At 31.4% G+C, this 13503-nt stretch overlaps 1 protein-coding gene across 1 annotated transcript in view; it reads right to left on the bottom strand.

Annotated features, from left to right (window-relative positions):
• Nucleotides 1-104: 104 nt before the first annotated feature.
• Nucleotides 105-13503, bottom strand: part of LOC148309295 (neuroligin-4, Y-linked-like) — a 367943-nt gene continuing 354544 nt past the window's right edge. The window contains exon 11 of the mRNA XM_088260356.1: nucleotides 105-1746. Within this exon, the coding sequence (XP_088116482.1) occupies nucleotides 608-1746 (1139 nt within the window). The 3' untranslated portion in view covers nucleotides 105-607. The remainder of the gene's footprint in view (nucleotides 1747-13503) is intronic.

The following is a 13503-nucleotide window of genomic DNA, read 5'->3' on the forward strand; positions in this document are numbered from 1 at the left end:
CAAACTTTAAATAGAACTTGACAAATTCGAAACATCCGAATTTATAGTAAGTCTTTACTTATCATTTTATATATATATTAATCCTTTTAATTCTTTTTAAAAAATGTTAAAAATAAATTAAAGCAAAGACAAATTTGTATAAATAAATGTAAAACCCTTAAAAGATCTTTCCATATATATTTTTCCACGGCATGTTTTAACCGTTCCGAAAAAAAGGTTTTGTTTTGTGGTATGAACAGTAATATATTTTTTCCGTATAATGGATAGATTAAAGATAGGTTAATTAATATTTACGAATTGTAAAAAAAATAGTTGACCAACGAATAGTTTGAATTAAACGTGACATCATATTCCAAGAAATATCTTAAAAAATGGCCTTTTATATTTAAAATTCGTTCATAATAATATTACATTATTACTTAAAAATGCGACTGTATAATTTATCATATAATAAGTTTATTTTGATTTGATCACTGATTACATTTTATGACTACATTGAATAACAGTATCACTTTGATTTTGCTCCGACGCATGTCAAACTTGAGAAATACATTGGAATTGAATACTTAAAATTATTTTGCGCACCGTGTACGCAAATTTACGTATATCACACTCTCATTTCACTCATGGCAGCGTGAGGGACGCTATGTTGGTCTCCGTTGGAGTTGGTATTGGAGCTTTTAAAAGTTCCGTGTGTCGCCCGCAAGCTTTGGGTGATCGGGGGACTATCGGACCTCCTCAGCATGGGAGGAGAAGGAGGCATACTCAGATGCATCGTCGCAGAGCCGTTCGGAGGAAGAAGCATCCCGTGATGATGCATCTCGGCTATCATATTAGACGTGTTGATAAGATGCTGCTGTTGAAAATGCACCGATGTATTTTTGGGCAAAGTCGCCACGGACGACAGATTCTGATGTCCCATGTTTGTATTGAAATTCTTCTGCGACCCTTTGTTTTTGTGAGGCAGAGTTAAACTATTCCCTATCATTACGCTTGGACTGGAAGGTGGCGCCTTGACCAAAGCGCCGCTGTTTATTTGCATATTTGAATTTCCACACAAGTGGGGTCCTTTGAAAGAGACGTCAGATAAATGGGGATCATTTTGAGACCCGGCGTTCTTCTTTTTATGCTTCTGCGTCTGAGTTTCCACGTCTACAATAACGCTAGCGTTAGAAGGATGGTCGAGATGATAGTGACTATGCTTCTCAGATAGAGGATCAAAACTGGACTTGTTATAATGCTGCATGTTTTTAGAATCCATTCTCGTTTTATCTCTTTGATAGTAGACTCCGGCAAAAATAAGGACATTGAGAATAAGCAAAGAGCAGCCTATTGCAATCGTCACACTGAGGGCTGTCGAATAAGCGGCGTACCCTGCAGCTTCCAGGCTTGCTAAAGGATCGGTCGTGGCATTGTTCGCACTACCGGGAAGGCTTCCTGGTAGAACTGTGACGCAAGTAGTGACTACTGTATCAGCGGTAGTTAAAGAGACGTCCACGAAGAGTGTGTTATTAGCTATCACTTGCTGTCGTCGGAAAACGTCCGTAGAGGTCTCGTAGGGGAGAGATCTAGACAGGGGATCGGGTCTCACTACTCCATCGTATAGGTCTGCGTCGTTGTGGTTCCGGAAGAGGTTATGACGCGCAACGACGTCTTCCATTCCCGCACGATGCAGTTCTGGTACGAGGCGAAGCCAAACTGACAGCTGATGAGCTCTGAAGTGATTTTTCATCCGAGGTTTCATTCCTGAAACAAGAGAAAAAATAACTTTTATAATAATGCCCATGAATGCTGTTAAAAGAAAATTTTATATCCATCGCGAAAATTTAAACGCAGTTCACGTGATGAGTCTTTTTTTTAATACATAAACCCAAAAATATTTTAAAAGCATCCAAATAATAAAAGTTTGCCCTTTAATATGTTATATTTCTAGAACAATTTTTTTTCAATAATTTTTTGAATAAATAAGAGCAATTGACATTATTTTTTTGATTATAGTAATTTAGTTTGAGGTACATATGTAAGTAATCATTTAATAAGATGATATCTATGAGAGATGCAGATTGTTTTTGGACAAATATTCATGAAATTGATGAAAAAACATGATGTTTAAAATATAAAAAATAACACATTCATAAGATAACTTTAAAGTTGATTAATGTAAACATGACTTGTTTAGAGTACAATAAATGTTCTCAATATGCAAAAAATATTAACTTGCAACTTGTGTTTGATGTGTAATGAAACAATTACCTAATATATTTATTTTTATGATTTTGTTATATTGAATAATAACTTTTTTTATAACATTAATTCTAATTCAATAAATAGAAAAAATGTTTCATTGTATCCCAATCGATAATGTAAATGATCATGAAAAAATAATGTGAAAATGTAAAAATCCTTTAACGCGTGGCCCAGGAAGCACATTTATTAGATATAAACGATATAAGAATTCTACTAACGCTTCGTTTTTTCGTATCTTGTTCCACAAACATTAGCTTAGATTAAAAAATCTCCGAAATTCAAACAATCTTACTTGAGAAAAATCCATTTTTCTCACGAAAAGTCCTGAATCTTGTCGACCCTTTCAGGCATCACGTTTCGCTTAATCTCGACTCCCGAAGGTTTAAAACCTCCTTCAGATTGACTTGGCGTCTAAGGATTAAACGACGCTCGTAATTTAAATTGAAAAAGGCGTCGCGATGCTAAACTAAACAAAGTATCAGTGTTTTATGTAGAATCGCTGTTTGGAAATATCTCAGACGTTGTAAAAAATAAGCGTATGATTTCATCCATTTACTTTGATAAATAGCGTATTAAATTTTAAATCACTTTTAAATAAAAAAAAATATATTGTAGAAACTTTTATGCAAATGTGAAAAAATATTTGACACTTATTGGAATTTGTTTGTTGTGAGGTTTCTTTTACAAAATATTCCCTATATTAAAATAAAAATATATCATTTGGATCATATATGAATATTTAAGGTATAATTTAAATGAAAAATCACCTAGTTAGTGCTTCAAATATAAATCATAGAATATTATAGGTGTCTCATTAATTCATTCGGCATTTACTTTGTAGTAAAATCTATCCATTTTTAATTTAAATTTTACTTAGTAAATACCACTAATAAAAAACGATTTCACGCATTTCTATGCATTCCGGATCATTTTCAAACACTGTACGGTGAAACATCCATTGTTTTTTTAAGGAAAGAAGATAGATAGTTTGAGTATCCCAAGGGCTAATGGCCTGGCATTTGGCTAAACTGATCATTTTATACACTTGTATAACTTTCACCATTCTGGAGATTATTGAACATCCATATTGCATTAAATTTTGAAACAAGTAAATATGCAATAGTTTTATGCAATGTATGCAAAGCACGAGTATGTAACCCCGAGTGCTCTTGAAATTTGTTCTCTCTCTCCGTTTACTTCAAGAATACTTACTCCTCTTCTACCATTGTTTCCATTTCATTGCTTATATAATGCTATCTTAAGTCCTGGTCTTCTTTATTTTTTAAATTGTATCCTTTAAATAAATTAAATGTCTTGATTCATAAATTAAATAGCCAAATTAATCACCTTGGATTTGACTTATTAATTATCAAATTTGAACCCCGTTCATCTAATAATAAACAATTAACAAAATAACACAAATATAACTAACTAACTAATTAAAAGTTTATAAATTTATAAGCTTGTATTTATAAATTTGTAAATATTATATTCAAAATAAATAATTTACGCAATTTGCCTGTTCATTGATTTGAAGTTTAGTTCTAAATGTTAAAGAAGGTATTTATTTTAAAAAAATAATTATGCTATTGAACAAAAAATTAAAATTCTCTAGTATCGAGTTAAGGTGTGCCAAATACACGCTCAGCTCTCTCTCTCTCCCCACCCCTTGTTTCATCCCCTAAGTTTTGTTGTATTGTTTTTCATCCCATGTAATTACATTATCCCTGGAAAGTGGACCACTAAGATAAACGTCCAGTAAGGCTTAAGTTTAATCTGACCTCTATTTGACAAACGGAGTTTTTCGTGAGGCTTTATCTCTGGTTACATAAAACATAGCCATCTTATCCACTCAACCTAAGCTGATCTTGTCAATGAAACAAATTGATACGTTTTAGAAGAAATAAATAAATAATTTTATCTTAAACAAGGCAGAAACATTGTTCTCTGATTCCGAAAAAAAGTGATTCAGAGTTTGGAAACTGCGTATTTATTTTATTTTATGTTATGAATTTCGTTAACTATAATTTATTTTATTTTATGTACACTGAATTGATGAAAATGACCATAAAAGTATCGTTAAAATAAAACACTTTTCTAAGACCAGGTTTGAGTTTATTTATGTTTAAAAAAATAACCACATATTAAATTTTTGAAACTCCTAGATATATTGATCTGAGTAAAATTGGTGAATTTTACACGTGTGTAAAGTGATATTTTACCAAACCCATAATGGTCCTAAGCCCTATAAATGCTCTAACTTCTATATTCTCTAATATAATTAAAATGTAACTTCGTATTTAAATCACCATAAAATGATTTATAGTGATTTTAAAACAGTGTTATATTTTAATTATAAAATGGAAAACCACAAAGTTACTGCTTCGTATATAAACAATATTCCATATTCTTATTCATCTATGTTGAAATGCCAAAAATGAATAAAAAATCCTTAGGGCAGATAATCCAGATTTGTGAACAGGTATTTGGTCACTCTCAAAATGTTGTGAATAAAAAGAATTCTTATAAATTACCAGGAGATTAGAAGTAATCAGGTAATTGAAATGTATGGCATTATCCATCTATCCTGTTAATGGCCAGTATGAGATAATCCCATGTTGTGTGCCACAACAGCTGGGAGGTTTTATTAGACCTTAGACGTTATAGATTCACCCATGTTGTTTACCAACTCAATTGTTTTTTTCTTATAATACAATAGAAATCACGGCGCGGAAGCATCCGGAAGGAGGCTGTCTTTATTTCCTGTTTTCGACGGCTATGAATTACAAACGTTGATTAACTACAAACAAGAAAACGTTATCCTAAGAATATATTGAAAATGTTATACAATATTAAATTATTTTTTACTAACTCACTCAATCGAAAACTTATAAAATAATAATAAATGTAATGATAAACGGCTTGTTTTGATATATTTTTATTAAAATCATCCCTTATTCGCTCCCAATTATGCATAGGGCACTGGATCATATAAATACAGTGTTATCTTGATCGTCAACGCATGGAGGAAAGGTGATCAGCCCTCCGCTTCAGGCACTAGTCCAGGGTAATATTGAATAAATATTAGAGTGAAAAATTACTTATATTTATTTGATCCCCCTGGGATTCTAACCCGGAATCTCCAGAACGGTAGCTGAGCTTACTGACCATTACACTACGGAGGTGGAAAATGAATACAATGCGATAATGAATGAATAAATACATTGGCTTGCGAGCCGAGCAGTTAGAAGTAAATGAATAGAATTTCAGCCTTTCAGTCATTTTATGTAGTAACTTGATTTTATTACTGAATTCAAAGCAAACACTTGGTTGTTTGATTTATTTGAAATTTAAGAAGGTAGTAGTATTGATATTTTATCACCAATTTGTGAGTAATCGACTTAAGAATATGAAAGTTTGCGCATTTATGAGTTTACAACATATCACAAAGTCAACAATGGTTTTAATTTTAGAATATATTATAATTTTTTTTACAAATACAATCACATTTGTTTTTCTCAGAAAAAAATCCAGTATAAGTATTGTTATATAGTTGGGATTATAATATGTTTTTTTATGGTTAAAATTGATAAAATTCATTTCCGTGATGTCATATCTTCACAGATTCACCCTAACCGTAAAATCCATTTGCGAGGTCCAGGCTGCAATATCACGAATCGATTTCGTCATAATAATAGTCCTCAGCTGCATATATATTGCATGATTTACTGCGCTCCATGTAAAGTATTCCTGCACATAATTTATGACTTTTCACTACGATGAGATTTAGTACCACGAATGACGTTACGGAATTTCAGATTTCGGGTCAACGCTTCTTGCGGAATATTTCATAATAATATGGAAATTTTTCAGGAATTCTTTTACACAATGCATGAATAATATTCATCCCTTGACATGTTATTTTTACCATACATTGGTCGTAAATAAAGCGTGTTTTAAAGTTGTTGTTCCTATATCCGAGTTTTATTGAAATCTCATAAAAAACCAACGATGTTGTAGTAATAAAATAGTTCCTCACGAACAAATAGCGATAAGTTATTCATTTCTTACTTTGAACAGTGGCTTGAAAAAAATATTCATGTGATTCCGAAGTAATGTAAAAAAATGAAACAAATGATGTAAGTATAAATACACAAGAAAATATTTGATGGAAAAAATTAACTTACCCCATTTTTCGTAGGAGTAGAAAGAGAAAAAATAATGCTAGACCATTACTTATGTCTTTTTTTATTTATTGTAACTGCAGACAGTTGGTAAAATTCCATATTGAATTGTTGGGTAATAAATCCAAAATTAAACAAGGTTTATTGGATTAAATTCTACATTTATTTTTGTATATGTTAATACGTGACGCGTTTCGTCTTCTTAAGACATTATCAAACACGTCTTAACATATACATAAATAAATGTAGAATTCAATCCAACAAACCTTGTTTTATTTTGGAAATATTACCCAACAATTCATTATGTCTTTGCTAATAATCTTTGCCTCTTCCACATTCATGTATCTCCTCATACATAACCGCCGATTATTACAACTCCTGACCTGACTACGCCCAAGTATTTGAAATATTTGATCATACCAAATTTTTCTTTATCTTGCTCTGTGTCTATTACCAAACGCATTCGTTTAAAAAAATTACTTTACCATTCTTTCTTCACAGATACATAAACCATCTCAACACACTGCTCTTAATTTTATCGGTAATGCTTATTTCAGCCTTGCCTTCTGGCTTTTTTCATTATTAGAAATTTTTCATAAATTGTTTTGGCATACATTCGCTTAAGTTATTAGATTGATGTACTTTCATCCTTCAAATAAAATAACATATTATTTTTTCATTATTTTTTTTCCAGTGACTTTGTGGTATTATCTATTCATTTTTAATTAAAATTTTACTTGGAAAATAACACTGTTTCTTAAAATACATTGTGACACGGGTTTCGTTGCGTTACGCGTCATTTTCACGGTGCTTAAAAATAGTTCGAAATGCGTCAAAATACGTGTGCTGATAGATTCGAAGAAATTGTGGTATTAACTTAGTAAAACTTGAATTTAAAAAAAATATGTATATACACATCAAAATTAAGGCTTAAATACATTTGTCAACGTTTTGAGTGCGTTCAAATACGGATTATCTCCATATAAATGAGTTGTTTTTCACAAAAAAAATTGACATCTCTATATAGATGAAGAAAAATATGGAAGTCTGGGCATTTGCGGTGCTTACGACCGTCAAAGATGTCTCTAGTGATTGAAGCACTATGTTTCAAAATGGAACCACATATTTCGAAATTCCAAGAAGTTCAGTTGTGTGGTTGTCAATCATGGGTAGAATTGGTACAGTGATCACTCAAACCAGCCTATTTTGTTCGTAAGCCTTGTAAATGCCCAGACTGCTTTATTCTTCTTCATCTTATGTTGAGATGTCAAAAACTAAGATAAATATTTTTTTTTATTTCTTTACCTGATAAATTCCTGAGATATTCAAGCGCTTATCTTAAATGAAATATTGAATCCCCCTGAAAGTTTGAATAAATAACGCCATTTCCAGTTTTCTTTAGGCAGTCCTCAGAATATGTCAACTCGAATATTCGTATCGGCGTTACGCTGTTTAAGACGAAACATGTCGAAGCTACGGCTGTTATTCAGAGCGAGCTTACATTCCGCGTATTTGTATAAACTTGTTACGGTAAACGGCCTTAATTTCGAAATTCATAATTTCATCTATTTCGTTAATCAAATTTGTGTGCGACATGATTTAGGCAGATATAATTTTTCATGTAAAAACTGATTGAAAATTATGATGTTAAACGTAAAACATTATAACAGAATAAATATAAATCGTGTTTTTTTTTGAGAACGCAGTATTTCTTATTTTTACCTTCTTAGGAATAAGTTCAAACTCATATCGTATAAATATGAATAATTTGAACACCTTTTATTGGAAATTTGAAATCGTATTATATTTTTTATTACCTACCAAAAATTTTAATTAAAAAAATATATATACCTGCCAATCATTCCCGAAATCTGACTTTTCATGTCATGGTTGATAAATCATCGTTTTTGTTTATTTGATGACGGCGCATTTATCTGGTATAGTGTATTTATGAAAATATCGTAATAAAAGAGATTTTATTTAAAAATTAAGATGTACTTATAAAGGATACTACATATTAAGAAATATAACTTGATACATATTAGTATGTAAAGAGACTTTGTATACATTTGACTCTTCTACCACCTGTTGTTGGTGATCACTTTGGAAAGGCATATGTGTTTGTCTTCTTTTCTTTGGAACAACTCTCCAAATCTTCTTATTGCGATTCAATCTCTTATATTTCTAGGCAGGACATCTGCTTTCTTCCAAATTCTCTTTCATCTTCCCTCAATTTCCTCTACCATAATAAACTAGAGGAAGACATTTCTAATAAACTAGAGGAAGACATTTCTCAACCCTCAGCACGTGTCCCAGGTAGGAAATCTTGTGCTTTATACATTTAAACAGAGTAAATAATTTAAAAAATGTACGCACTTTGAAATGCAGATTTGTTTTTTTTTATCTTGATTAAACTTTGACAAAGTAGGAAATAATAATACAGAAATTAATTACAACATTTTGAGTGTATCGAAATACTTACAAAATACTCCAATTACAAGAGTTATTTTCATGTTATTTTTTGACATCTCGTCTAAGATGAAGAAGAATATGGAAGTCTGTGCATTTACAGGGCTGACGACCGTCATAGATTTCCAAGAATTTGAGTAGTGTGGTAGTCAATAATGGGTACAATTGGTGACCGTCATAGGCTGGTAAAGTGATTACTTAAACCAGCCTATGACGGTCGTCAGCCCCGTAAATGCAGGGACCTCTGATGAGATGTCAAAAAATAATGAGAAATTATATTTTCATTAATTGATGCGGCAGTCACTTTGTGGTAAAATCTATCCATTTATAATTAATGTTTTACATAGTAAATACCACTGTTTCTTAAAATCTACTGCGACACGTGTTTCGATGCATTCCGCATCATTTTCAGAAACGGTGTTTGAAAAAACATTAATTAAAAATGTAGAAATTATATTCATAGAATTGTATATTACAGTTATTTCTATTTCAGTCAATATAAAACGCATGCCTATTTGAGATTTGAACTTCAACACAGGCTATAAATGCTAATGAAATGAAAAGCAAATGAGATGGTACGGTAAACAGAGTGAAGGCGTCTCATTATGAATAGTCGATTTGTTTTCGAAGAATAATTCAATACCTTGGATCGTGTTTGTGTACCACAGAAAACAAGTTTTCATCTCAAGATTTCACAGCATAAGGAATGGAACCTTTTACAGTTTACAAGGTTTAAAATTACATTGGGTTTTATATAAATTGTTGATGAAGAATGTTTTTTTTATTTTTGCATTTAGTGTGATATATTGTAATACCCATAAAGGTATTACGCGATAAATTTAAATAATCATCATATAGTCACATGATCGACTTCCGTTGACCTACTTAATGTAACGGTTTTCTAACCAACCGTTCATCATGTGACCCGGACCACGCAACATTCCAGGACGATCGGTCGAGCCGAGCGGACGTGCTCGTCGTGCGGATTGTCGTTTTGTCACGAAACAACACCAATAAGCCGTTGAAAAGTTATTTTTATGTATTTGATTTGAACTCTACTGTTCCTAGTTTGAGTGTGCGACTCTGTGATCCAAACCGAAGTTGATCTGTGGAAATGCAGTCGACATAGTCTCACAAGAACGTGCACGAGTGCGTCGTGTGTTTCGATTCCCGCCAACCAGTCTATCAAATACGTGGACGCCGGCGTTGTGTCCTCTATTACCGCCAAGTTATTTTCATCGTGTCCTATAATAACTTCCGATCATTTCTTCAGCTTCAAAGCCTACAATACTCAACTCCAGAGATCTTCCTGCAGCTACTCAGAAGACAAAGATGACGTCATCGTTTTCGACCGTGGTGTGTGACGTCATGTAATTGCCGCCATCTTGACATCGAGTTGGCTACTTCTGTCGCCAGAGCGTGCTGGTGTGTGACGTCATGTCACGCCGCCATCTTGACATCGAGTTTGCTGCTTCTGTCGCCAGAGCGTGCTGGTCTCTGACGTCATGTCTCGCCGCCATCTTGACATCGAGCTTGCCGATTCGGTCGCTAGAGCAGTTTGACAGTGACAGATGGACATTTTGTGATCGACAGATTCCTAGGTATTATTGTTCCAAGATAGTTTAATAGAAATTCAGACAACACATAAACTTTATCAATATAGTCTGGTACAGTGTTTATAGACTTAACATGTAGTGTTAATTAATATTTAGAAATCGTCGTGATACTGATAGCATTTTGTGTACATAACCTCCAATAAACCCCTTTGTAAATTATTTTGAGTGTTATCATTTGGTGGAAGAGGTATTCCCGAGTAAGTTTTCAGATATTCAATTGATGATCCATGCATTTACACCCTGAGAGTCAAGAGCAATTGTTCAACACCACTGAGCCAGTCAAAGTAAACTATTTAAATAAAATGTAGTATTTCAATATTTGCTTGGTATCCCTCCTTAGGATATTGAATCATATTTTTGTACCTCAGAAAGTAGTTTTTATCTCAAGATTTCACAGCATAAGGAATGGAACCGTTTACAGTGTACAATATTTAAAATTAGATTGAGTTTTATTAACATTATCGATTAAGAACATCTTTCGACTTTGCTTTTGGTGTTACGAGTATGTATCTGCTTGGTATAAATTCTCAATTTTGGATTGCGCGGGGAGGTTGACCGGTCGGTGCAAGCGGTCTCCTTTTTGGACTGAGATCTCCTAGAAGGGTTAGTTATTTTCCTGACGCTTTCGCACTATTGTAGCATTATTAAGCTATTATTTTACATGGGTAATATCTGACGGTGAACGGAACTCTAGCGAAATACTAGCACGATTGATAAATTACCGATATGATATTTAAGCTATTCTTTATACTACCGTTTTATAATATTTTAATACACAATTCAGTAAAGTTTTCAGTGTGATTTATCAAATCATCATGAAAATTTGTATAATTCCAGAACACATAACAATAATGTATTTCATTCTTGTAAATACTGCAGTACTGAGTAAACAGTTGTTTTACGTGCTTTTGATTATAATTCCAGATCAAAATAAAATTTGTTAAACAAACTCCCACCCTTTATACTATCAGAATGCACTATTAATGGTAATTCGTTATTAAATTTTTTTCTTGAATTTCCAGGGGGGGGGGGTGAGGGTAAAATAAACATAAGTGATTTTTTTTACTCAAATGCTAATTCAAGATTACCCTGGACTGGTACCTGAAGCGAAGGACTGATTACATTCCCTTCATGTATTACGATCAAGATATCATGGCGTTTATAGGTTGCAGCCATTAGGGTGCGGATAAGGGTTTGCAGACTATTTTATTATTATTTTTGTTTTTAAAATAACGCAAATAAACACATACACTCACACACATATATATATACATATATATATATATATATATATATATATATATATATATATATATATATATATATATATATATATATATATATATATATATATATATATATATATATATATATATATATATATATATATATATATATATATATATATATATATATATATATATATATATATATATATATATATATATATATATATATATATATATATATATATATATATGTATATATATATATATATATATATATATATATATATATTTATAAATATTTTTCGACCCCGATGAGGCTATTTTTAAAGATTGGCCTAAAATGACAGGAATGTAAAACTACTTGGCAAACAAAAGGGGAAACTTAACGGAACACATAGGTGGCTTTATAGGTCCAACCTACAAAGAATTTTGATGGTCTATTGTGGCTGATAGATAAAAGAAACATATGGTTAAAGGAAGGAAACCCATAAAGAAAAAAAAGAGGATAAACAGATGATAAGGACACGAGGGGTGAAGCAGCCTTCTTTTATGGATAAAAGCCTTTACTGTTACTATAAACATAACGTTATGAATAGTTAACACCTTTTATGCCACACGTCAGCAAAATACGTGTTTTTATGTGGGTAAACACGATTTTATCCTGAGATTTTGTTTTAAAAAATTTGCCAAAATTCCAAGAAATAAAATATGGATTAGAAACAATGTCTTATTGGAACAAATAAAAAAAATATCAGTACTTCAATCTATTAACTTCATAAGTTTATATCAACAGTGCCTGGATTTTTAAAATTATTATTTAACAATCTTAAAAAAAAAAGTTATTATTAAAATCGTATTACGTAAATAGGCTATGTCAATTTAAAGCAGTGAAATAATAATTAAATTTTATGTGTAAATATCGAATATTTGCATACAATTAACTCCCTTATCACGGGGTTAATTATTTGTACGTGGGTTAATTAAATTTCATTGCTGAATATCCAAAGTTAATAAAATAATGATGACACTGGATTACGATAAATATTGTTAACATTTTCGAGTAAAAACAGCAAAATACAGTATGGTTTCACATTAAAAGTTAAACATTATTATTTACATAAAATTAATGTACTTGAAATTATAGTTTTAAACTAGGTACTCCGGGGAATACAGTTATTACGAACCAAGTATTTATGTAAACTTATTTAACATCAAAAGCTTTAAACAATTATCTACAGTGGTTACTTTTCTAAGTTTATGTAAAGCAAATACCAGTAAACTAAGCATTGTACATTGTATTTACCAGTGCTTACTATTTGTTATTTTATTATGATTTTATGTTATAAGACTATTTGTTATAAGACTTTTTGTTTCTCTATTAATGTATTCATTATTGTATTTTTATATTAGATACTGTATATATGTATTATCTTAAAGGCTTCAGCCGTTCAATAAATAAATAGATAAATATTGTAATATCAACTTTCTGAAGACAATTTGACAAAAACTTTTAATTTTCATTTGTATTCTAGTCAATTGCATTATCAAAAGTAAAAAATATACTATAAATATGTCATGTTGTGGTCCCGTGATTAGTGTCGCGGGCTCTTGAGTCAGAGTTTCTGAGTTCAAACCCAGTCTACCAAATTTTGATACCTATTTCTTATAACGAGCCCCTCAGACCCACAAAAATTATGTAAAATTGAAGTATTTTTGTAAATAATTAAAAAACACAAATATTTCTCTGTACAGATAAAA

Source organism: Brachycentrus maculatus, unplaced genomic scaffold, assembly GCF_059751285.1.
Source record: "Brachycentrus maculatus isolate JH-2025_06_01 unplaced genomic scaffold, ASM5975128v1 h1tg000133l, whole genome shotgun sequence".
NCBI lineage: Eukaryota > Metazoa > Arthropoda > Insecta > Trichoptera > Brachycentridae > Brachycentrus > Brachycentrus maculatus.